General features: G+C 39.8%; 1 protein-coding gene across 4 annotated transcripts in view; it reads right to left on the bottom strand.

Moving 5' to 3' along the window:
• Positions 1–97: 97 nt before the first annotated feature.
• The window catches only part of CD86 (CD86 molecule), a 69433-nt gene continuing 42332 nt past the window's right edge, over positions 98–27198 (bottom strand). For all 4 annotated transcript variants that reach the window (XM_081302058.1, XM_081302059.1, XM_081302056.1 and 1 more), the window contains exons 3-7: positions 17146–17481; positions 14591–14893; positions 11784–11942; positions 3557–3593; positions 98–2094 (exon numbers count right to left, since the gene is read on the bottom strand). In XM_081302058.1, the coding sequence (XP_081158184.1) occupies positions 1995–2094; positions 3557–3593; positions 11784–11942; positions 14591–14893; positions 17146–17481 (935 nt within the window). In that variant the 3' untranslated portion in view covers positions 98–1994. The remainder of the gene's footprint in view (positions 2095–3556; positions 3594–11783; positions 11943–14590; positions 14894–17145; positions 17482–27198) is intronic.

Genomic DNA, 27198 nt, shown 5'->3' with positions numbered 1-27198 from the left:
GAAACTTCCTGGCCCTTCTCACATGCTACAGGTCTATGTCCGTGTATGCTTTTATAACTATGATTTTATAGTCAAGAGTATTTTCAGGAAATAGTTTTATATCGAACAGTTGTTTAACGTACATGTGAGCACATCATTTAAAAATTACTGAGTGTGAAAGGTTACAAACGTAAAAGCAGGTGTCCTTCTTATTCGGAATTTCCTAGTTGTCCTCAGAAACAACCTCTCTCACTTGTTTTTTAATGTTCCACCACTGAGATAAATATGCAGGAGTCCGTAAGCTCCCCTTCTGCAATGGTTAGGGGGAAGAGAGAAGGAGCCGAAGACATCCAGCTACAAAGATGCTGGGGAAAGGAAGTGCATAAGAAGACCCAGGGGGACATCGGGCTACAAGTCTTGGGTATTATAGAAGATGCAGGCTTAAATAATTGCACCAAAACTCTTTATTGATAACTACTTTATACAAAACATTACTAGAAACCAACCAGCTAGGGGCAGGCAGGGGCAGGACGCACGGATGGTAATATCCCAAGGATCAGCCTGACTCTGGTAGCAGTCCACAACCCTCCACAGCCTTTTATGGAAAATATAAAGAACAATTTTGTAAGACTTGGGCCTCCTAAAGATCTCTTTGGGTTTGGACTGAGGCTGGTCCCTCCTTTGCTGTGCCACTGTACAGCCAGGCTTTCCAACTCATTTCTACTGGGTTCTCTCTTGCTTGTATCCAGTTTTTCAGTCATTGCTTCCAACACAATGGTCCTCAGTTGGCTAGCCCTGCTGTGGGCCGTTCATATCCCGCAGGACGTCCACCGGCTAAGGATTGCAGCCTGGCCTTCCTACTTCCACTCCAGCTCCTCTCTCTTGACCATGGGTTGGAAGAGTCCTGGCCTTGTCCACTCATGTCATCCAGGTAAGCACTCTCCTCCCCAGCTCTGCTTCCAATCAGATGAAACTTCACAATAACTCGGCTATCATCAAAATCCCTCGCTGATCACCAGGGAAACTTCTGTTTGTCCAAGTCCATTTGGACAGACTGTCCATCTGTGGCTTCTTTGAGACTTCTCAAAGGACCCGATAGACCATTTATTTCATGTGTATCTTGTTGGTTGAAATCTTTTGTTGTTTTCTCAGGAGCATGGTGGTCTCTCTTGCATCTGAGTCGTTTTTTTTTTATTCCACAGAAAATAGGGCTCACAAGACACAGCATTTCCCTGCTTTCTCAATGCTCTCTGCCAACACTTGTTTAATTGCTTATTGGGCAGGTGAATCCTCCCAATAACAGCAGCAACCCAGACAGACACGGTTCCGGGATCCAGAACTAGTTTCTCTCTGTCTTTCCTGATTTCGCAAGATGGAGGTGCTCCCCTCACTGTGGCCTGTACTCTAACGAGGTCCTTGTATTCTCTACCATCCTGAAGGGGGAAAGCATTCCTTACAAGTGGTGGGCTTTTCTTCTGAACATACTAGTTACATAATCACAGTATATGTTTCTTTGTATTTTAAAATATTAACATGAACACGAGAAAGTTGTAAAATACATAACTCCTACTCCGGTGGAAGAGGTAGTTGTTCAGTTCTAAGTTCAGAGAATGAAATGAGGCACCACCTTAGAGTTTGGAGGCAGAGAAAAGTAACTGTTCTCAGAACTAAGAGTTCCCTATAAAAACAAATTTGGTAAAACTAAGAAAGGAATGTGATCTGAAGTCGGAGGCCTTGGTCCTAAACATTATTCCCAGGCAAGGAGTCATTCAGGTGGGCTCAGCCCATGAGTGCGCTCTGAAATTAAAAGAAGCAGATAGAAAATTTAAATCTGCTTACTGGCACCGGGAACAGAGCTGATATTTTAGGGAGGTTATTTCACTCAGAAGGAGTCTTGGAGCCCCCATCAGTACTGAGGGTAATGTTCTCTCATCTCCAGCAAGAAATCAAAGAAGGCTGCCCCAAAACTTACAGAGGAAAGGGACATGAATACTTATATGGAATTTGTGCTTTAATTAAAAGTGTGTAGCATTATGGTTGCCTGAAGGTGTCTTTGAATAGTGAACAATACACTGAACTTCTTCATCATTTTGTTCAGGTTCATGGATTTCCACTCTGGAAAAATAGAAAAAAAAAAAGGGTTGGGTGAGATTTCATGTAATACCACTTTATTTTTCTAGATTTCAGTGATAAGACAGACAAAGGGGACCATCGTAATAACAATGAATAGAAACAAATTATTGAAGAGAGAGATGGAGACGGTGGGAGAAAAGAACCCTGGTCTACACTGTCATCATTGCCTCCTTCAACAATTACCTTGGATTTTTTTTCTTTTTTGGGTGGGGGGTACCAGGTATTGAACTCAGGGGCACTCAACCACTGAGCCACATCCCCAGTCCTATTTTGTATTTTATTTAGAGACAGGGTCTCACTGAATTGCTTAACACCTCGCCCTTGCTGAGGCTGGCTTTGAACTAGTGATCCTCCTGCCTCAGCCCCTGAACCACTGGGATTACAGGTGTGCGCCATTGTGTCTGGCTGAGCTTGCATTTCTGTCTGGCCTTGTCCCTGCCTTGTGCTGATTCTCTGCTGTCTTCTCATTATAGGCTCTTCTAGACCATCTCTGAACTGCGTCTGACAAGACAGGCAGGACCTTGTACCCTGGCTCCCCAATTAGTCTTGCTGCTAGAATCACTGGATTAGTGCAGAGCACTCTGGTGGCTTCAGTGCCCTGGGGGTCATGACCCTGTCTCTGTGGCCAGGTTCTTGATCGAGGGTTGCTTGACCCTATGACCAGGCAGTCAGAGTCTTGCTATTCTGGAGAGCCCAATTCCTCAAAAGGGATAGGAGTCCAGACAATCTGGTTATATTATGTTGTGAAAGGATTTATAATCAGGAACTTTCATGCATTCTTTCATTCATTTAACAAATACTGATTGGGCACCTAACATATGCCAGGCACTGTGCCAGGTGCTGGTGGTGCAATGATGGTCTTATCTGATAGGTCTCTGCCCTCCGTAGAGTTAAATTTAGTTTTCTTCATAGAGTTTAATAAGATAATTTCACAAATAGGTTAGTATAATCTGCCATTTTGAAGAAAAAGTCCAGGGATCCACAAGACACTCTAACAGGTGGACATGATCTAGTTTGGGGAAGGGTTTTAAGAAAGTGCTGCTTGAGCAAGATCTGAAGAATGAGGTGAAGTAGTGGCAGAAGAACCTTCCAAGTAGAAGGCACAGCAGATGCAAAGGCACCGAGGCTGAAGAGAACATATTATTTATTATTCCTCAATTCTTCTTTTATTCATCCCACATATGCAGGGCATTCACTAGCTCAGGCACTGTGCTAGGAGCTGAGTTACCATGGTGAATAAGATGCAGCCCATGCTCACCTCATCAGAACCCTGGGTATTCATTTTTACATGACCATGACTTGACTAACCAGTCTCACTTTCCTCTCCCTCCCCATGAGCTCCTGTTTGCAGAGGTCTCAGCAGGCGCAGGCTCCAGACTATTCAAACCTTAGACCCTTGGGGGATCAGACCTCTTTCAGCAATTGCTGCAGGGTCAGGACTCACCTTTCTTTGGTCTCTTCACTCTCCATTTTGATGGTTTCTGAAAGAGACCAAAAACAACCTTAGAAATTGTATTCCTCATACATATGAAAACAGGAAAAACTTGAAGGGATTTTAAAGTCACAGGACTCAGACATTGTGATGGCCTCATACATGAAAGAGATGGTTACTAAAATGATGCCATTTCACAGGCTCAGGCAAGGAGTTTCTTGCATTCAAAAAGTGAAAGCCTTCTCTTGATCACTGTGGCTTAAGTGCTAATGCTGGACATAGATTATTTTTTTTTCCAATTAAAGCTCTATCCTTCCTGAAATAAAAATACCACTGGGATGGGTAATACCTTTTGTTTTAGTAATCATATCGTGGTTAAAAAAAAAAAAGAGTTTCCAATCCTTTTTTTTTGCAAGCAAAAAGGTGAAGGAAAGGAACTTTTGAAGATGTTGATGCTTAAACGGATGTTGATGCCCAGTGATGCCACCAAATAGATAGTACCCACTGTTGCATGCACAGGCCTAATGGAATTCTCCAGCCAGTCATAACTCCCAAGCCATAATTATTATTCGTGTAGACTTAGCTGCAGATGCAGTTTGGGATAATTTTCCTCTAGGTTTCCCTAATTGTTGTGTCCGTACTGTTGTCCCACTCAGAATTGCACAGTCTTAAGTGTTGTTCACTTTGGCACCCTTGAAGGAATTTAGGGACCACGGAAATCCTCTCAACAATAGCCTTGTTTGTTTTGTGACTCAATTTTTACTACAAATAGAGTCATTTGAACACTTCCTCTCATTAACAGTTTCACATGATCATCTTTATGGAGCTACATTAATGAACGGTAAAATTCAATCATTTTCAGCATAAAGTTTGGTGAGTTTTTAAGTATGCAGTTACGTAACCAATCAAAATCATGAAAAAATATTTTTATAAATTTCCTCTTGCCCTCTTTCAATCAATATCTTTTCCCCTAGTAACCACTGATCTGCTTAATGTCACATTAGTTCTGCTTTTTCTTGAATCTCAAGAAAAAGGATATAAATATAAATGAGATTGTATAATGTATAGTATTATGCCTGGCTTCTTTACTTAGAAGAACACTTTAGAAATTCATCTGTGTTGTTGCATATTACCAGGAGCCCATTCTTTCTATAGCTTAAAATTTTTTCATTGCATGAATATGTTCATTTGTTAAATGATGGACTATCTCCTATTAATCAGTAGTAATATATAATTATATATTTTAGATATACATTCTTTATCAGATACGTATTTTGCAAATATTTATGTTTCCTCCCTGCCTGTGCTTGACTTTCTGATTTCTTTTTTTAAAATATTGGGTATTTCTTTTCTTTTTTTTTAACTTTTGTTTTATTTATTTATTTTTATGTGGTGCTGAGAATTGAACCCAGTACCTCGAATGTGTTAGGTGAGTGCTCTACCGCTGAGCCACAATCCCAGCCCCTTCACTTTCTGATTTCTTAATACAGTCAAAGACCAAATGTGGGCTGGGGTTGTGGCTCAGTGGTAGAGCACTCACCTAGTATGTGCAAGGCACTGGGTTCAATCCTCAACACAACAAAGAATGAATATATAAAATAAAGATATTAAAAAAGTTGTATCTGTTAAAACAAAAAAAGACCAAATGTTTTTAATTTTGATGAAGTCCAATTTATCAATTTTATCTTTTTATGATATGATTTGTGTTTTCTGGGAACTATCTCAGAAGATTTGCCTAATCAAAGGCCACAAAGATTTTCTCCTATGTTTACTTTCAGAAGTTTTTTAATGTTAGCTCTCACATTTGCATTTATGATCTAAATTCAGTCATTTTTTTTATATGTTCACATTTCCCCATGTGGCTCTCTAATTCTCCCAATACCATCACTTCATGGGGTTACCTTGGCACCTGTATCAAACTGGTTAACCATGTGAATTTATTTTTTTACTCTGTTTTGTTCCATTGATTGATGTGTCTAGTTTTAAACAATATTACATTGTCTCAATTAATATAGCTCTACAGTAGATCTTAAAATTAGGTGACATAAGTCTTTCATCTTTGTTCTTATTTTTTAGAATTCTTTTGGCCATGTAGCTTCTTTTCATTTCCATATACCTTAGAACCAGCTTTTTGATTTCTACTAAAAATTCTTTTGGGATTTTGATTGAGATTGCTTTGAATCCATTAATCAATTTGGGGACACTTGATACCTTAACAATATTTTGTCTGCTGATCCATAAATGTGGCTTCTATCTTCATTTATTTAGGTTGGCTTTCATTTTCATCAATAATACTGCTTTGTGGCTTTCAGTATACAGGTCTTATACTTGTTTCATTAAATTTATTTGTTTCAGCATACGGATTTTGTGTTTTCTTTGTTAAATTTATTCCCAAACTTTAATATTATCTGGTGCTACTGTAAATTATATTTAAACATTATTTCAGAGTTTGATTGTTCACTGTTACTATACAGAAATACAATAGATCTTGATTTTGTATCTTGACCTTTATCCTGTGACTTTGCTACACTCACTTATTAGCTCTAATAGCTTTTAAATAGATTATAGGTGCTGGGTGAGGTGGTGCATGCCTGTAATCCCAGCGGCTCAGGAGGCTGAGGCAGAAGAATCTCAAGTTCAAAGCGAGGCGCTAAGCAACTCAGTGAGACCCTGTGTCTAAATAAAATATAAAATAGGGCTGGGGATGTGGCTTAGTGGTCGAGTGCCCCTGAATTTAATCCATGGTATATTCCTCCCAGATATAGATCATAGGTGTTTTTACAAACACAGTCATGTTATCTGCCAAAAAAAAAAAAAAGACAATTTTTCTTCTTCCTTTCCAATCTCTGTGCCTTTCATTGTTTGTTGTTTTAATCTTGGTGTGCTGGCCAGTTCCTCCAGTGAACAAAGGCAGTCCTTGTCTTAGTCCCAATCTCAGGGGAAAAGCAATCAGGCTTTACCAGAAAATATGATGGTAAGAGAAGAATTTTGGTAGATGTCCTTGGTCAAATTGAAGGATTCCCCTTGAATTCCTACTTTTATGAGAGTTTTTCTTCCTGTCTAAAAATTATGAATGGGTATTAATTTTGTCAAAAACTTTGTTCTGTGTTCCTTGACGTGATCACATGGTTTTTCTTTTAGTCTGCTAATGTGGTGAATTTTATTCATTGGTTTTGAATATTCAGCTTTTCTGTGTCCCTAGAATAAGCCCTTCTTGATTCTGGTGTCGCATGTTTTTAATATATTGCTAGATTTGGGGTTATAATTTTGTTAAGAATTTTGACATCTGTACTCACAGGGTTGTTTGAGTCCTCTTTTCTTGCAATGTCCTTTTCTAGTTTTGGTACCAGGACTCCCCCTACTTAAGAGCATCCTGCACAGTAGGCAGTAAATTGGGGGCAATCAGAGGGCTCTTCCCACCTTTTCCTTCTCTCGGGGCTACATTTTTTTTTTTTTCTGCTGCCTGTTGTCTAAGGTCTGAAAACAGCTGTTACTTTTTTTTTTTTAATACTGATTTCTATTTTTTCATGGCAGAAGGACAGTTCTTGTAGTAGTGAATCTTTGTGGAAGAATGCAGAAGTCCATTTCTTCCACACAATTTTAAGACTTTTAATTGTTAGAAAAGTGTCTCATGTTTCCTTGGACTTTCTTATAACCTTCATTCACTGAGATGTCCTTTGGGGCCACCCATGTAAGTGTAATCTTTGTACCCTGTGTCAGCTCTTCAGATATTTGAATTAGCACATCTTTCTTTTTGGGCTTTTTCTCAGCTCAACATTTTCAGTTGCTTGATGCTGTGGTTTGGATGGGGTCTGTCCTCTAAAGATCCATGGGCTGGAATCCCAGTGTCCAGGGTGCGGGTCATGAGAGGTGGAGTAACGTTAAGATGTGAGGCCTACTGGGAGGTAGTTATGCACTACCTTTGGAAGAGATTAATGCCCATCTCATGGGAGTGGATTAGGTCTCACAGAACTGGGTTGGTTGCTGCAAGAGCAGGTTGCTACAAAGCCTGCCACCTTCCCTTGGTCTCCTCTTATGCACGTGCTCTTCCATATGCACTACCTGCCTTATGTGATGCTATCTGCTTCACCAGATGTGGCTGCCAAAGCTTGAACTTTTCAGCCTCCAAAACCATGAGCCAAAATAAACTTCTTATAAAGCATCTGGTCTTGGGTATTTTGTTATAGCAACACAGAAGGAGCTAAGACATGTGAGCTCTGTCTTGTTTTACCGAGCTCCCAGACACTTTATAGATCTGGGTTAGGTTCTATTATTTTCAAAGTTCCTCTTGAAAACATTGACACTTCTAAGAAAAAATAAGAGTGGTGCTTAGAGCTGAATATAATGTTTCAGATGTCTGTAGACCAACACAGAATTATTAAACCATTCTTTCATCCTATTACAAAATCATTTTTTTTTAAAAAGCCCCTATTTAAAAATGAAAGCAGACAATAAAAAAAATCTGTTTCTATACTTTTGGATTTGATTATCAATTTAGCATCTTGAAGGGCAAATGAGATGATATCATCAACTTTCGGTTTTTAAACTCTGTGAAGGTTTCTGTTTAAATGTTGACTAAAGGTGATGTATTTTGTAAAAGACACTTGGCCTTTAAGAAATCATTGCTAAGAGAGATAAGACTCTTCTGTTTGTTCGAGGGAGCTGGTTGTAACCCCTGCTAGTTTTGCTTAGTCCTATTATACACAGGCTTCAGCCACACAAGTCCCAAGTGGGTAAACCAATGGGGGCAACTCTGATGGACAAAGACAGTAACTCATAGTTACAGTTTCTTGTGCCTTATGTGACCTATATGACAGAGAGAGAGAGAGAGAGAGAGAGAGAGAGAGAGAGAGAGAGAGAGAGAGAAGGAGAAAAAGGAGGAGGGGGAGGGGGAGGGGGAGGGGGAAGGACGGGGAGGGGAGGGGGAGGGAAAAGGAGGGATTAGAAACCAGCTAGGGTAACCTTGGCATTTCTTTTTTATTTATTGATATGGCCTAATAAGGTAAATATGTATAGTTGAGGCATAGAAAACTAACAAACAAAATCTGGATGTGACCATTTAAAAAAAAATTTTTAGTTGTCAATGAACTCAATACCTTTATTTCGTTTATTTAGTTTTATGTGGTACTGGGGATTAAACTCCAGTGCCTCACGCTAGGCAAGCGCTCTACCACTGAGCCACAACCCTAGCCCTGGATGTGACTTTTAATGCTTAGTTTGAGGACTATGTCCTCTGAGAAAAGGGTTAATGTTAGATTAGTGGGAAGTTCCGTTTTTGAAGAAATTCCTACTAGTTATCAATAGGCTTTCATCTCTATGGTTGGATCATGACTGCTTCCATGTCTGTTGGCAGAATTCAAAACCCTGTGACTGTACAGCTAATATCCCTATTTCCTTATTGGCTGACTGACCACTGAAGGCCATTTTCAGCCTTTACAGGTGGTCCACCCTCCTTGGCTTATGGGTTTCTTTCTCCAGGTTCAAAACCTGGGGTCTCTGACTCATGTGATTAGATTGGATTTGCCTGGATAATTCAGGCTAATCTCCTCATCTCAGGCTCAGTACCTTAATTGTCAATGCACAATCCCCTTTGTCATGTAAGATAACATATTATAGGTTCAAAGGTTTAGGAGGTGGAGGTGGATGTTTATGTTAGGGTCAATATTCTACTTATCACAAAGCCAATGCCAGAAGTAGCCACAAAGTGAAGGTAGATATTGCCAAGGCTACAGAACTCAAATTTACAAACATCTTGTACTTACATGATGTTTGTATGTGGCATGCCTCCCTCCACAGGTATCAAGAATTCTTTTTTTTTTTTTTTTTTTTTTTTGGCCAAACTTGCTGGCACAGGTAATTGACTGTACAACTTTTTCCTACCAATATCTTTATCACTTTCTTGAGGGTAACATATGCACAATCGCCTCTTGTTTTCTGCCTCTGTGTGTGTGTGTGTGTGTGTGTGTGAGTGTGTGTCACTAGGGAATGAACCCAAAGCACTCTACCAACTGAGCCATATCCCCAATCATCTTTATTTTGAGATTTTTGAGTCAGGGTCTCACTAAGTTGCCAAGGCTGGCCTTGAACTTGGAATCCTCCTGCCTCAGCTTCCCAAGTTGCTGGGATTACAGGCCTAGGCCATTACAAGCATGCCCAATTATGTCTTCTGCCTTTTACAAAGTGACCATTTTATGTGCACACACATAGCTTCTTTAACCCTCCTTCAATTTCTATCTTGCATACACATGCATCCTCTTTTAACTCACTTATCTAATGTTCTAAAATTTTCTATGTATCTCACAGGGAAATATTCTTAGTCTCTTTTTCTCAATCCTTTCTTTTTTGTTTCAATTGTAAACTGATCATTTCAACGTGAAAGCAAATTTAGGAAATAGCTTACTCCCAAGATGAAGATTGCTTCTGCATATTTGGGTCATTCTAAATGGAATGAAATTGAAAGAGATTGAAAGAAAGAGAAGCTCAAAACTCTCATCTTGAAAAGTCAAAACCTGGAGATGCATGAAATGTCTGTGCTCTGAATATTATACTTTCACATATTTTTTTTTCATAGAAATGGCTCAGTTCACTCCATACTTTGATAGTTTGAGTGACTCTGCTATAAAGCTTTGTAGTAGTTTATTGATATTTGAAAATTATTCCTCAATTTCCCCCTTCTTTTTAAAATTTTGTTTTTTTATGAAAGCAACTCTGTACCTGATCTTAGCCAAAAGACCCCAAAGCTATCATTATTAAGGTGTCTTCTTATTTCTTTTTTGTTTTTAAATTAGTGCATCTCAATTATATAGAATAGGGAGTTTCCTTGTGTCACATTTTTACATACATAAAAATACAATTTGATCAATTTCACTCCCCAACACCTTTTCCCCTGCCCCATGCACTCTCCCCTCCTCTCTCTCTCTCTCTCTCTCTCTCTCTCTCTCTCTCTCTCTCATTCCCTCCCTCTTCTTTAATGGTCACCCTTCTACTTCAAGGCATGCCTTTCTCCCCTAATTTCCTCCTTTCAAAATACAGTAGAATGAAATGAATTACTGCCATCCATCTATTTCCTAAATGTCATCCATCTATTTTCCAAATAGATCTTAAAATATGTACACTGAAATCTCAAATACAATGCTGGCCAAAAGCATTACTCCTCTTGTGCTTTCTATCACAAATTACGTTACCTTCATTATCAACACCAACCAAACTACTACTGAGGCAATTATGGATATAAAGTCCAATCTTATCTTACTCAGACCAGCCCAAACCACAAATAGGCATGGAATTATTATAGAGTCAGGGACTATTTTGCCCTCATTAGACACGACAACAGAAGTCAGTGAGGAGGCTATTCCACGCTATGCGTTTTGTAGTAGCAAAGATATTAGAAGAAGCCAAGCATCCAACAAATGGGGTTGGTCAGTAAATAAATTAGGGTATAGCTACATAATGGAATATCTTGCTACTCTTTAAAATGATGCTGTAGAATGATATTTATGACATTGAAAATTGTCTTATTACATTTGGCATAACAAAGTTAGAAAACAGGTCAGATGGTATTATATAACATGTGAAAATCATCCTTATTATATTATCCCAATTATGAATAATAACATAGATTTATAAATAGGAAAATCTAGAAAACACCTAAAATGGTGTCTGCATAACCATGTTTTTCTCAGGAGTGGGATTGAGGTGGTTTTTTGTTTGGGGTAGACTTGATAATAGATATGTAGCACTTTGTATTCAGTAAAAAATTAATATATTGTTTGCAAGTCAATGGTGAACAACGCATCTAACTTATTTCATAGGAAGCCTAGACCTTTAGAGATGAGAAAACAAAGTCTTGTCATCTAGCAAACACTCTTGCTGGAACATGACCAAGTCCATAACCTCCACTGTTTACAATTGTTTTCACCATATCACTTTATCAAAATTATTGTCACAATAAGGTGAGTGGTAGTGAGGGAGGTAAAGCAAGTAATAGTCAGCTTTGGCTAGAAACCCAAAGTGCATGTTTAGACTTCAGTTCAAAATGCTGCCTTTTCTAAAAGTTCAGGGCAACATCATCAGCCTGCAGAGTCCTATGGGTCCTCCACACCCCAAGGGAAAACCTTTTCCTCCAACAATTCTCTGACTTTTTGGCCAGTCTGGGCTCAGCCAATGAGCTCCAGAGGCAGCTGATGGGGAAGTAGCTGCAAGGTGGCATCTGCAGAGATGACAAATACTCACTAATCACCTTCAGAAGAGCCGGCAGTCTGCTGGTGCTGCTGCCTCCGCCGCCGCTTCTGCTTTTTTAGACACAACACCACCACAAATATGATGCTCGAGATGATCAAGAGTCCAAAGGCAGCCAAGTATGTTTGGTCTTTACGAGCCAAGGAGTCCGTCGGAAGAACTAGAAATGACCACACATTTCAATCAGCCAGCAACTCTTTTATAAAAGGATTATATTTGCTGCTGTTTTCTTTATGTGCTTGCCAGCATTTCCCCAGGACTCGAGTGCCCAGGGAGCCAGAGGAGCCAGGAATCTACAATATGAGGCCATAGAAAGCCTCAGGCTCAGGGCCTTGGTAGCTACCTAAGAATCAAGCCAGCATCTCTGAGCTTGGTCTGAGCAGCCTTCCCCTCCCCAAGGTGGGGATGACACCCGGGGCATGATACAGGGATCTGGGTAAAATATTTGTGCTGAGGCCCTGATTGCATTCATTCAGATAGTGCCCTGCTCCCCCAGTCCCTTGTCATGATCCCCCTGTCCACTGGCATCTCTACATCAGGTTCTAGACTCCTCTCACCTGGAAAAAACGGAACATTCCTCACAGGCCCCCCACCTCCAGTTTACATTTGTGTGGTCATTTTTCCCATTGAGGTCACAGCAGGCTTCCTCAACATGAATTTTATGTACAAGAAAACCACTGATATTTTTTTCATGCCTGACAAGTCAGGGTCAAAATCAGTTCCCTGGAGGTCAGGACTTAACTTCCTTGCATAGGAACTCCTACATTTCTGGGAAGTTGAAAAATAGATTTTGTGCTAGAAAATTGAGTGGCTCACTTTTTAGGCATCTTGGGGGAACAGTTCTTGTAGTTAATCCCAAATTGCAAGAAAAAAAATAGAATCCCGTTAGCTTAATACAATTTTTGGCACTTGCCCTGTGCCTGGTACAGTAAGGAGAGAAGTTGTTAGCATTGAGGGCCACATTTAATATCTGTTGAGTATGTCCCAGTTTATTACACTTGAACCTGGTTGGCATCCCAGTAGAGGGGGTTCTACTTTCAATATGGATACTGCTACCTGTTGGCATTGAAAAAGTTCCTTGGCTCAAGGTCTAACCTATCTCTGATCAACCCATAGAACAGGGACCCAGAGAGACAAACCCTATGTTTCCAAGGCAGTTAGAGCTGGACTAAAACATTTCTGAAGATGGCAGTACCTGGAAAAGTTTGGGCAGCTGTTGAGAAGCTGCAGAATTTTAAGCCACAATAAGGCCATCATGGCAAGACCCTGCTCTTTGTAAACTGGAGCCACATGGAGGGTCCAAGGTAAGTCTTGAATGGAGAAGCTGGTAGCTATAGGAAGGTATTGAACTTCACCCAGAACTTTGAGAGGCTTCTATCAGGCTAAGAGAGGCTGCAGTTAAAGCCACCAGGATGGGCTGGGTGACCCACCTTTTACTGCACTCTCAGAAGCTGAACTCTCTGAGTGGAAGAAATTAGTACCAGGAGAGGGACCGACACTGTTGTAAAAGTGGCTTGTGGGGACTAGCTCTAGGGGAATGTTCCTGAGAGTAAGCCTGGAGGCCAATTATGTTTGAACGAGATACTAGGAGCAAGGAGGCAGCAAATCCAGGGATTGGAACAAAGGGTCAGGTGGGAGTCATCAGAGGGGCCAAAGTAAAGAGCCAGAGCCAGAGAAAGGGCCAAGGCAAACAGAAGGCAGATGGATGGGAGAAGAGGTCAGGCTAAGATCAAACAGTGATGGGAACAGTGTGGGTGCAGATTGCCTTTATTCTGGGAGGGAAGTTTGCAGTTACTGTTCCTCAAAATGGGGTCTCAAATATAGATGTGTATCCTCTGAGGCAAAGCTGGGACTTTGAGACATCAGGCTCCCTTTAGTGGGCACTGCTTAGTTTAAGCCCTTCCTCCAGCTGGATCAGTTCCTATAGTACATCATGAACATGCCACAAGCATTTCTGTCTTTCTTTGGTGTATCTCTTGCCCTTATGTCAGATTAGCTAATTCTTGTGGTCCTCTCACCTGCTCAGCCTAGGAAATATCTCCAAATTTTTCTAAGCAAGAAGTCACAACTAATTTGAGAGTCTGTCATCTGGAATTCCCTCCCTTCTCCTCACCACACTTATTAAGCCCACTGATCTTTTATGGTATTATAAGGTCTCATCTCTTTGGGAAGGCTTCCCTAACCCCCAAATATCTTGTCTGTCTGTGAGTGCCCTTAAAACTGATTATTGGTTGTTTTAAATTTAGTCATATATTTCCATGTAATATAATTTAGATTCTGATTCAATCTTTTTAGAATTCTGTTTTCCATATGTACCCACTGTGGAGTTCAGGTTCTATTGGAAGACCTCAAGAACAGGGAGGACATCTCATACCTTTTAGTTTCTATCCCATAATAAACAATGTCTAGAAGAGTTCTATATTCCCAATGAGTACTATATGTATGTACATTCTGTGTGTGTGTGTGTGTGTGTGTGTGTTTTAATCAAAAGAAGAATTCTAAGGTTAGAATTAGAGAAATTTCTGCATTTCCTGCCCAAACCTTCAAAATCCTCCATTCAAGGACAGCCCAAAAGATGGTCAGTTTCAGGGCTAAGCACCTGTTCCTTCAAGTGCACCACATGTTCACGGGCTCCTGGACTCTGCATCACTCAGATGCATCAGGAGCCCTCCACTTTGATCTTCCCTAGTACTATCATAAAATGGCCTGGTAGGAGGTTTCCTAGAAAGCTGGGAACATTGGCTGATTTGCCTCAAGCATTTGTGTATAATACCTGGTGAAAGAAATAGCCTAGGAAAGCAGCTTTACCTGTATTGAAAGGTGGAGACTTAAGCGTCCCTGAGGCTGTGCATACGAAACAGGTGATAGTGACATTGCTCGTGTCATCGGGGAACGGAACGGACAAACTGGCAGAAACGTTGTACAGTTCTGTTTCATTATCCTGAGATATCACCATGACACCATCATGCTCAACAGTTGAGTTTTGGGTTTCTAGAACAAAATATATCCTTAAAGGTGGTGGATGACCTTGACTAGATGAACAGGTCAAATTTATGCCAGAATCTCCTGTTATATTGGAAAGTGGCCTTATTTCAGGTTCACTGAAGTTAGCTGGAAGCAGAATAGAGATACGAAAAATAGTCTAAATTTAGATACATAAATAAGAAAACAGTCAATAATTAAGTGCCTGATCTGGGAGCTCATTAAGGCATACCTGGAAACCCCAAAGTATCTAAAATATAGGTCTTAGCCCTTGGGGAGGACCATATAATAACCGTTTATTATGGAAGAATGCTTACTTCCTGCATATACAAATCAAAGGCATACTCTCTGAGAGATGGGACTGAAATGAACTCACCAAAGGTTTAAAATTAAGCTATTACTCTAGGGAGTAGAGTCTTTGTCAGGACACCTGGTCTGCTTGTAGGACCCAAGTTTCCCAAAGGGTATATTCCAGGTCACCAGAATAGGAGAGCAGAAAGGGATTGAGCTAAAGTCCCACCAGAAACGAACTGACTTCATGGTGTAGACAGGCTCTGGGGCTCATTTAGAAACCCTAGTAGTACAGTGGTGAGTGGGTGGGGGCTTTGGATTTAGAAATTCAGAATACTGATTTTTTGGCTCAACTGTCCAATGTCTTCATTATATACTATAGGATGAAGGCCAACTCCATCCACTTATAGGGAAAACACATGATCTAAATACAGGGTTTCTCTTGCCTTTGATTGCCACTCTTGTTCTTATGGCTCATGAGGACCACAGGCACGTGGTCCCCAGACCTGACATGTAGGCCTCTGCCTTCCAAATCTCTTGCTCTTCTTCTACAGTTCCTAACTAGTTTTCAAGTTATACATACTAATTTATAATTTATTGTATTTTTCTAAAATAGCAGTCATTTACATATCATTTTTCCAGTTTTTGCTATATCAACATACTACTTGAGTATTCTGCTTGTAGTTTATGTGGTCTGTAGAGATGAATTGCCAGACCTTATTTAGTCTAAATAGCAAATGAAATCATAGGTTAAATAAGTGATAGTTCTTCTAATACATGTTGAAATAAAAAACAAAACTGTTTTACAAGTTTTACAACTGAGTCACACCTAAATCACATGCTTCTCCAGTGGTACCTGGTAATACTCTGAAGACATTGATTTAGAACTTATTTAAATGTCCTGAGATCCCTGATGCCTAGTTTGAATCACACAGGGTTGCATGGTCAATTTTTGCCTCTATTTTTATTCTGTGGTTTCAAAATAGGTGCTGATCTTCCTTTACCTGTTTCATCAAGAATTAATCTGGATTCAGTATCTACATTAGAGAAATGCGAACTTATGTTCACACAAAACCCCATAAATACATGTTTATAACAACTCTATTCATGACAGCCCCAAACTGGAAACAACCCAATGTCTTTCAATAGGTTGAATGGATGAACAATAGAATGGGACTCAGCAGTAAAAAGGAACAAATTTTTGATACCATCAACAACTTGGATAAAACTCAAAGATATTATGCTCAACAAGAGAAGCCAGTCTTAAAAGGTTATGTAATGTATGGCTTCATTTATGTGACACTTTCAAAATGATGAAACTACTGGATGCAAAACTAGATTTATGTACAAAGGAATGTCATAAGGGAAGTTGTTTAGGGTGATGGAAATGTTCTGTACCTTGTATATAGTGGTGATTGCAAATCTATATAGAATCTATAAATTAATAGAAGTACAGTAATGTAACAGAAAGTAATGGAACAGAAACCATTAATTTTATGGTATGACAATTTGTTAAAAATCCGTAGTGACATTTAGGTTTTTTCAAGGTCTTGTGAAAGCAGCAGGTTTGTCTCTTTGTGTGTTATGTTTAATTGAGTTATTTCCCTTCCGTCTACTGGGCTTATGGTTGGTGCAGCAGATCATCCATAGCAACCTATAAAAGGTTGAGGCGAAAACCCAAATCAGTCAGCTGTTACTAGAAGTTATAGGCCAAGATTTACTGAATAGGAAAACCTGGATCAAAGGAGCAAATGAATGTAATGATTCCAGGCTGCTCTGGCTAGACACAATGACCCATGATTTTCATTTGGCCACATGACTTTTGTTCAGCAGGCTCTATTTTGTCCCCAAAGAATATTTCTTCTGATCCTTCTTCTGAAGCAAACTATAAAAGTACATAGGGACTTTCAGTTCCCTACTCCTAGAACCTGTGCTCCCTTTAAATGGACTTCCCAGAAATGACTGTTTTCTGCCTTCTCTCCATGATATCCCTTCCTGGGGCCGAAGGAGCTCCCAACTCCAATGTTTCTCTCCTCATTTGCAATCTTATCTGACAAGGATGAGGATCTGAACACCCATGGTCTACATACCAAACACTGACAGCTCAGAAGTCATCTGGTATAGGTGAACAATTCCTTGGGGTCCTTTGTGATGGACAATACATTGATAGGAGCCCTTGTCCTTGATCCGAACATTGTGAAGTTGCATGGTCCAATTGTCCTGGTCAAAGCTTGTGCGGCCCAGATACTTGGCAGCCACATTGTCAGGTTTTTCGTTGCCTAAATATAGCTCATACAAAACCAACTTTTGCTGGTCCTGCCAAAATATTATAAGCTCCCCCAGACTTATATTTTGAGAGTTTATAAATTGGCAAGGCAAGTCGGCAGTCTCGTTGAAAGAAGCCTGACTCTTGAGGGAGACAGCATCTGGAAAAGAAGAGGTGGAGATTAGGAAAGGAAGAAGCAAGAGGGAAGAACAACCAACTCCATATCTTTTTAAAAATTTTTTTTAGTTGTAGATGGACACAATACCTTTATTTATTTATATTTATGTGGTGCTGAGGATCAAATCCAGTGCCTCACATGTGCCAGGCAATCACTCTACCACTAAGCCACAACCCCAGTCCTCCGTTTCTTTTTATATGATATCAGGTGCTATCTCATCAGCAATGATTGAGGAGCTCTTTATTAAGATCTGAAACTCTGCATCCATGCTGGACACCTGGCAATTAGGACTTCTGTTCTTGCTTCACTGTTAACTGAATGTATGGCCTTGTGCAAACTGCAGTCTTCATGAGTCTCAGTTTCCTCATCTCTTTAAAGAACTGGGGGTGGGGGGATTAAGTGTTAGAAGAGTCTAGTTGTATGGTTCTGTGAATGTGAATTCCTGAGAGTTAGACAGTTGGTTCAGTTACCTGTTAATTTCCCACAGCCTGAACATTGATTCTCATCACTATAGCTGGAACAGGCTCCATAACTGCTATATCACCCCCAAAGCCCTCCTTGCCCCACCCTATCTCCTTATTTCTTGGTCTACTATGGTGAAAGGATTGCTGATATTGCTAGTCAGCTTGCTATTTCTCCTTTTATTAAGCTTCATTAGTTGGGGGTCACATTGAGTAATATCTTTGAAAATTCAAACAGTTCCTTTTATAGACCTCCCACCATGACCAGCTCTCCCCAGGACAGAAACAGTTTGACTCATATAGTTAGCCAAGGTATCTATGCTCAGTGACCTCTCCAAGTTCTTTCAGGGACCAGAAAGAGAACTGGGTGAAATGGGGGTAGTTTGGGGTTTGTGATGGTCAGAGACCATTTAAGGCACATGAATGAAATGCTGGGAGTGAATGATAGGTGGGAAGGTGAGAATGTGTTTTAGGAGTACTAGGGAAATCCCAGGTGACACAGACCTGTTGTTCCCAGGTTACACTTCTCCTGGAAACTCACAATCCACAGGGGATGTGCTGAGAGAGCAGGTAAAGGCTTTGGTCCCCCCAGGACATAGACATATTGGTATGTGGGGAGGGATTTGTATCACCCAACTCCTTAAATGTGATTGATCACAGGTTTTGTAGGGTCTTTCTGGGTCACAGAATTACTTGAGACTTGGCAAAGAAGTAGTGGGAGAAGGGAAGTGCAGGGCAGGAGACCTGCTTAGATGATACCAGGTTAGGTGCTGCCTTGGGGAGGAAGTCAGATTGGGTTCTGAATGAAGAGTCATCGTTCAGGATTTCAGCAAAGGGACGGAGACATTAAGGCAGAAATTTTGCATTATGGCCTATTACATTACTCTCACTAGAACTTTGTGAAGGAGGGGATACCTACATGGGTACTCAGAACAGTGAAAACATGATCTAAGCAAGAGTGACTGTATTTGGTGATTACATGCAAAGCAAACCTGGATCTTGTGTGGCACCTTTGCTGAGCTCTTACTAATAATGCAACAGTGCCACCTACTGTAAAAGCTTCCAGCACTGTCTCTGGGGAATACATTCTGATTTTGGTATAATTTGCTATATGACAAAGGGCAGATGACCCAGTTGCAACTTCTAACATTGGTCAATTTTATGTTGTGCCTCAGCTATTGATTGTGCCTTCAGACTTGGGAAGGACCTCATCCATAGTTTCTTGTATCTTGATTTACAGAGTTTTCTCCAACAGATCCCCATACACAGTACTTTTTTCTCTTTCTCACTTACTCTGTCCACTCACAGACTAGTCCAACTTTTCTGCTGCAATCCTTTCTCCAAAAGATTATACAGGGCTTTCTCTTCTCCCCATCAAATTGCTCCCCTCTTCGCCTATCAACCCAAAGAGTGATCTATGGACCAGGTCATTGGCATCGTGTTGGGCCTGGTCAGAAGTACAGAACCTCTGTCCCCACCAGAGAGCTCTGGGTCAGAATCTGCATCGTAACAAAAACTCCCATTTGAGAAGCTGCTGTAGATGTTCTCTCTTTCCATCTCCAGAGTGGATCAGAGAAGAAGACAGGGCAGATTTACTTCTATCTATTCCTCCTCAAATCCCCTCTCCACACCATGGGGGTGGAAATCACTCTAGTCCATTCTGAGTGGAACTGAAAATATTTCATAGGTTCCACTCTGCAGCTCCTCACCCACCACTGGATTTCATGATATCACTCAGAGCTAGGCATAAGGCATCTTGCTAACCCCCTCCTGATCATATGGAGAAGATATGACGTCAAGGTCTGTTTTCCCTAAGTAGCTTCAGGCGTCCACTATTAGGACCCCAGAGCATAGGTCCTCTAGCAGCTGGACCCACTGGGACTCCACTGGTGGAAAGCATTGAGAATCTCACCCTTCTTCAGCACTTGGGTGAGAGAGATGGTCTAGCCATAACTGATTGCTGTGAGGATGTCAGGAGCTAGGGGATCAAGAACTCAGCGGGACATCTCCCTGATCAGCAGTTTGTTCCCTAGGACACTTAAGGACCTTCTCAGCAATATACTGTTTGAATGACACACAAAGCCCATAGTCTGCTAATGTCAGTTCCCCCATGGGGACTTCAGTCTTCCTAGCCATCAGACCAAATGTAGGTGACACATTCAAGGGTCCTCTCTATGTTTTTCTATACTCATGAATTTCTCTTTATTTCCTAAACTTCTTCCAAAGCTTTATTAGGACCTCTGGAAACTGCATACCACTGTAATATATTCTTCTATATCCTTAACTTCTTTAGTAAACATTTTCTCCTACGTTCTGTTATTGGGATCTGGTCCTACCCAACGGAAGCCATTTGTCTCCTAACCACAGCTTGTTTTTTTCACTTCACAGGGACTCTGAGCAACAACCTCCCCATTTGGAGTTGTTCTTCTCTTATTATCGTTAGCCACTAATCATTCTCACTAGACCCTTGCTCAGTGAGGATTTGGGCATCACACACAAGGTCTTTCTCACCAATTCTTGCCATAAACTTGGTGCTTTCATCATGGATGTGTCCACCAACAAAGTTCTTTCACCTTGCCAACCCCATAGGTTTTCATCCACAGACTCTTTCAGCAGCCCCTACTCCCATGATATAACCCTGAACCTCATCATCTGCAGCAGATCCACCCCTAGAGTCCTCCCCTTCATATACAGGAGAACAGGGAGGACCTGTCCACAACCTCCTCTTCCTCTGGGCATTACTATTGCTTTCTCCCTCTTCATCCAGACCTAAGTTTATCCAGTCTAGATCCGCTCCTGTAGCACTTCCCAAAAGAACCTTCCAAGGTGATGGAAATGTTCTTTCCCTGGCTGAACAATGCAGTAACTACCAGCCACTGCAACTTTTAAGCACTTGCTATGTTGCTAATGTGACTGAGAAACTGGATTTATTTATTTATTTATTTATTTATTTTGCAGCACTGGAGAGAGAAACTGAATTTTTAACCTGACTTAATTTTAACTAATGGGCATTTAAATAAGCACATATGGCTAGTGGCTATCATGTTGGACAGCACAACAATGTTTTTTTCAATGATTCCTTGCCAGCAATTAATAAATGTGTCCCTTTATTAAAATTCATACTGAGGATACTCTATTTTCAGTCTACCTAGCTGTTCTCACAATCAAGTGGTTGAGCCCTCCTGAAGGAAATGATTTCATTGTACCGACTGCTGACATTGCAAATCTGTGGAGTCCAGACTCATTAAAATGACCCCCAGGCTCACCACCCTGCCTACTGGCCTGTTCTTTCTTACAGCAGTTACTTCGAACACTTCCTCTCTGCTCCTGTTTATAGTTTCTTTTTGCCTTATAGTCAAACTCCGTGAAAAAGTGAACAGAAATATTTGCCTTTACTCCCCACATCTCTACTGAAGCTTTCCCAACAAAGGTGCCAGTGACTTCCCATCAGTGCCAAGCCCAGTACTCTTTTCTGACCTCAGTCCATTTGATGACACTGCTGAATGTTTAACACTGTTGGGGGCATTTCTCCTTGAAACTCTCTCTTCTACCCCAATCTCCAACTTCCTGGTTCAAATGCCTGTTGGAGTTCTCACTTTTTCTCCTCTCTTCCCGTGGATTCAAGTTAATAATTCATAGATGTTTATCTCCAGCCCATGACTGTTGCTAGAGTTCCAGTTGCCCATCTCGGACTGCCTGCTGGATACCTTCTTTTAGATTACAACAGATACTCTTCCTCCCTTCAAATCTTCCTCTCCTCCACCTCAATGCATGGTTTCCTCACCCAATGATGTCCATAATTATCTGAAGAATGTGTAGAAAATACCCAAGAGGAGGTCTGCACAGGTATGGCTGAGAAGATCTAGAAGTACTACAGCCTGAGCTGAACTTTAATATGCTATGGGAAGGGTGGCGGCTCTGTATGAAGCAAAGAGAAGGAACCATCGGAAGAACAGGATTATGTGTTCATCTGGGGACCTTGGGGACATTATCTCTCTAAGACATTCTCTATTATAGGCCACGAATGGTTTTCCAGGCATTTTCATGACCCAGATAGTATTTCTGGTAAAAAGAGTCTTGCTTTGATTTCATGCTCACCCACGTTCAATAACATAGACAAACACATTAAATGCATAATTATGTAGAGTTATATATCATCATATAGAACATTTATATTTATTTTATAAAATACATACATATGCCATGTTACATGAAATATTATTTACTAAGTATATGAAGTTCAATATAACATGTAAAACACATCACTGTATGATGAAAAACCCAGTTCCTTGGAAGCACATGCCATCAGACCGTACCACCCACTGTCTCTTATTTCTATTGTTACTCATCTTTCTTTCATGTGCCCCTTAATTTATTGAAGGACCTGACTTGTTCTTGCCAATTGCCTCCTAACTGATCTCCCTGCTTCCATTTTTGCCCTAAGTCTAGCTTCTCAAGCCAAGATAACCCTTTAAAAACTTATTTCTGGCTGGGTGTGGTGGCATATGCCTATAAATCCCAGATACTAAGGTAGCTGAGGAAAGAGAATTACAAGTTCAAGGACATCCTCTTAGTGAGGCCCTGTCTCGAAATGAAAATAAATAAAAACAGCTAGCAGTGTAACTCAGTGTTAGAGTGCCCATGGTCTCAATCTCCAGTACAAAAAAAACAAAACAAACAAACAAAAAAAACACAATATATCTATACCTATATCGATCTCTGTGCCTATGTATATGGACACATATACATACATACATATAAGCATAATTGTTCATAAGCCTCTGGTGACTTTCCATCCCTCTGAAAATTAAATCCAAATCCCTTCCCATCGCACTGAGGACAATCTCCCAAGTCCTTCCCATAGCCTACAGGGCCTCATACAGTCTGGCCTCTGGTGCTTTGCAGACCTGTTCCCTCACTAACTCTGGCCTGGCCACACAGGCTTCGTTGACAATCCTCCAAAGGTCAGACACACTCTGTCTCAGGTCTTCTAGGATTGTTTCCTGTGTCTCAAGGTTGTTCCTTCCTTTTCTGTAGGCCTCTTATCAAATGTCACCATATGGGATGATTTCTCTGAACATCTTTTGAAGACAGTATCCCTGTCACTGTTCCTTGGGATAATTCATTCTTTTTATCAGGGTACTTATCATGATGGGGTCTGTTTGGCTTTCGTCTGTTTCTCCCGAGGAGTTCAAAGAACCTATGTGTGTCCCAGCCAATGGCCGACAGCAACAAAAGATTCTTTTAAAATCCTACTGCTCACAATTACATATCATAAATAAAATTACCATATATAAAAGCAAACAAACCTCCGTGTGGTTTTCCAGGCCTAACCATAGGCCATTAGAAAGGCTGATCTGATGGTCCTCAGGGGAAAGCTGCCCCTCCCACACCAGGCTCGGTGCCTAGCCGCCGCGTCCTCTGAAGGGAGCTGCAGCCAGTGTCTCAGTTAGACAGTCTTGCTCTTTCACATAGTGGCACTCCTAGCCCAGGCATTTATTCCTGGGTTTCTTTATCTAAGGCCTTGGACAGAGGCCGTCTTTAGGTGCCTCTCACAGTAGGGAGGAGGGGGAACCTCCAAGATATTTTCCCCACTCTGACTCAATACCCAGGAATTTTCCACTCCTGGCTTCCCCCATCATCTTCCATCTTCCTCTTTTGGTTTTCCCCACCCTTGAGTCCCTTGCCTCCCATCTGTAAAACTGTCAGATCCTTTGGTTTGGGGCTCTCTCAACAGTGAGATGACACCCATGTCCGTCCCCCTGATCCCTGACTGGTGTATCCTTCTATGGGGGAAATGAAAGAGGGGAAATCAGCCCTTTCTTTAATGTAGCCTCTTGCTTCACCATCACAGTAAGAGATTCAAAACTCAACTCTTTCATTCTCCTCTGGCTGATATAATCAGCTGCTCTGACACCTAACAGCTCCTTTCTCTCCCAGCTCAGCCCACACTTGACATTGTCATTAGAATAAGCCCCATGAAAGCAGGGAATTTGTCCTTTTTCCTCTCTGTGGCATTTCAAGTGTCTACAACTCTTCCTTACAAATATTAAGCACTTAGTAAATACTTATTGAAGACATTAATGAAAATATCTCAATAACAATCAGGGAGATGCAATTTACACCTCAATGAGATAACATTGCTTTTGCCTAATCGATAGGTCATATTTAAAAACATTGGTAAGACCCACTGTTCAAAAGAGTGTGGAGAAATGGGTTCTCTTATGCATTGTTGGTAAAACTGATAAAGTGTGTTGGAGGTCAAATGGTAATATGTAAGAAGATTAATGATAGATTGGAGCTGGGGATATAGCTCAGTTGGTAGAGTGGTTGACTCGCATGCACAAGGCCCTGGGTTCAATCCCCAGCACCATAAAAAATAAAAATAAATAAATAAATGGATACAAGTTAAAAAAATCAATGATAGACTAAAGGCTTGACTTAGCAATTCAATTTCTAGGAATTCATTTTACAAAAAGATACATATGCACATACCTGGATGTATACAGATATGTGTTTATAAGAACACACTTGCAGTAACTTAAATGGCTTAATAAATAATGATACATCCATACAATAGAATTCCACATGACTCTGAAACAGGATGACAAAGTCACTATGCCATCATAGTTAAGAGTGTGGATTCTGGGCAGCATGAGTTCAGTCTCTGTTCAACTACTTACTACCTCTGTTACCTTGGGCAAATTACTTCACTCCTCTATTTCTCAGTTTGCTCTTCCAAAAAACAGAAACAATCATGGGTCCCTGCATCCAAAGGTTGTTTTAAGGATTAAATGAGTTAGTATTTGAGTTAGTAGTAACCTTTGATAATCATTCTTTAAGAGTTACTTATTTTTAAGTTGATCTCATAAATTTTGAGAGTGAAAAAGTGCTTGCTAGAGGCTAGGCAAAATAGAGGGAAGGAAGGATAAGGAAAGGTTGGTCAAGGAGTACCAGGTCATAGTTTGATAGGGAGATAAGCTCTGGTATTCTGTTGCACAGTAGGGTGACTATAAATAATGTAAATATACTGTACATTTTTAAACAGGTAGGAGAAAATATGGTAAATGTTTTCACTATAAAGTTTAAATGATGAATTTTTTAGAAGATTGATATTTTTACCCTGATGTGTGAACATTACATATGTATAATGTATTGAAGCAGCATATGGCATTCTATAATTATGTTTAATTTTTGTATGTCAGTTAAAACTTTTTAGTTATTTAATTTTAGTTTTTAACTTTATTTTTAACATTATTATTATAGATAGGAAACAATGTCCATGGACACCAAATTCATAATTTTTAGTTAAATTTACTCTGAAAGATTTAAAATGTGTATGCTTAGAATTCTGTAAGAAATATGAAGTAGTGTATTATAAAATATAAAAATTTATAAAACATTGAAAGAGAATATAAAAATATGTTTATGAATGTGTTAGCAATTTTGGAAGTTAAAAATACAGATTAAGAACAAAACCAAACAGAATAAACTCTAGATTAAATATAATTAAAAAAGAAAATTATGAATTGGAAGATTGTATTGAGAAATTCACCCAAAGAGAAATAGAAAGATTAAAAAAAAAAGAAGAAAGAAAGAATAGATTGAAGCATGAAGAATTAATCTGAGCTCTAATAGTTTTTAGAAGAAGAAAATTGAAGAAATAGTAAATAAGTGATATTGGAAGAGATAGAAGTTGTGAATCTATAAAACTGCAGAATGGTATGAGTCCTCAGATCAAAAGTGCATTTTTTAAGTACCAAACAAGTAAGGAGGTAAGACCCTCCTTACTGTGTAATGTACATATATTTCAAAAGACCCTGAAATAGTGGCAATAGAGTGAAAATAAATCTATACTTAGAAACATTGTAGTGAGCCTGATAAACACAAAGTATGTATGTATGTATGTATATATATATATATATATATATTTATATTTATATTTATTTATTTTACCAAACTTATAAATCAAATAGAGTAAAAGTGATTCTTTTAAGAATGAAGGAAGAATATTTATAAAACAATGATCATGATCCTAAAATCTCTTTAAGTAACCATGAAAAAAGATAATGGGATAATACACCCAAATGAATAAAACCCACACCCACACACAAAAAAATAAAGCAAAGTTAACATTTTAATTCAAAAAACTATTGCAGTGGACTGGAGCTGGAGCTCAGTGGTAAATCACTTGCTTCACACGTGTGAGGCACTGCGTTTGACCCTTGGCACTACATAAAAATAAATTAGTAAACAAAGATTGTGTCCATCTACAACTAAAAAAAAAATTTAAAAAGACTATTGCAATTTCAAACATTATAAAAATGATGAGTACGTAGAAACTTGAGAAAGTATGTATGAAACAATACTGAACGAAACATATTCATGGATTTACACATATATGGTGATTGCAATTATACATAATTATTTTTACTCTGATTTTTTCCCTAATAAAGACCATAAAAGTGACTATTAAATAATGGGGGGGTATTTGAATAGTTTTAAATAGAGCCATCTAGGAAGAGGGAATGAAAGAAAGAGTAAGAATGGACATAAGAATGTGCAAGGGCTCTTAGAATATATGGAAAATGTTTGACTAATTTTGAGGTCCCAGAATCTGGTCTTATAGCTTGGAAATGTAAAAAGGTGTACCCCTGTAGGATAGATCAACTACAAAGGTAAGATCTTGGCCATAAAGGAAGGGCTACAAGTGTTTTCATTTTCATTGTTAAAAAATTAAAATGAAGTCATCCATGCCAAAATTCCACACCACCAAACCAGAACTAACTTGTTGTCTGACTTTCCAAGAAATCAGGAGAATGAGAGGCATCCAAATGTCTCATATAGGCCAATCAGCATGACAGTGAAGTTCCCTCTCCTTAATTCATACATCATTTAATCATTACAAAAAATAATCGGATGTTAACCAATTGTTTATTTTTTATTGTTCTGACTCCTTGCCCCCACCTTTCAAGGAAAGTAACTTTGACCAATCTGCTCTTTGTTTCTGCTTGCTTTGGCCCTTCTCCAAAAACCTCTTTTGCTCAGCTCCTCAGAGAACCTACTCTATTTTATGGAATCATGTGTTATTGGATTCTAGAGTTACAAAATAAAACGAATTAATATCTTTAAATTGTTGTAAAGTTGACCATAAATCTCAATAATATTGAGGGAGCCCAAATCCCAGCTTATATGCTAAGCAAGTGGTATTAAGATTCTTTCTCTCACAAAGGAAAAA

Source organism: Spermophilus citellus (genome assembly GCF_964194105.1).
Source record: "Spermophilus citellus genome assembly, chromosome: 7".
Classification (NCBI taxonomy): domain Eukaryota; kingdom Metazoa; phylum Chordata; class Mammalia; order Rodentia; family Sciuridae; genus Spermophilus; species Spermophilus citellus.
This window is presented reverse-complemented; position numbering and strand designations above follow the sequence as displayed.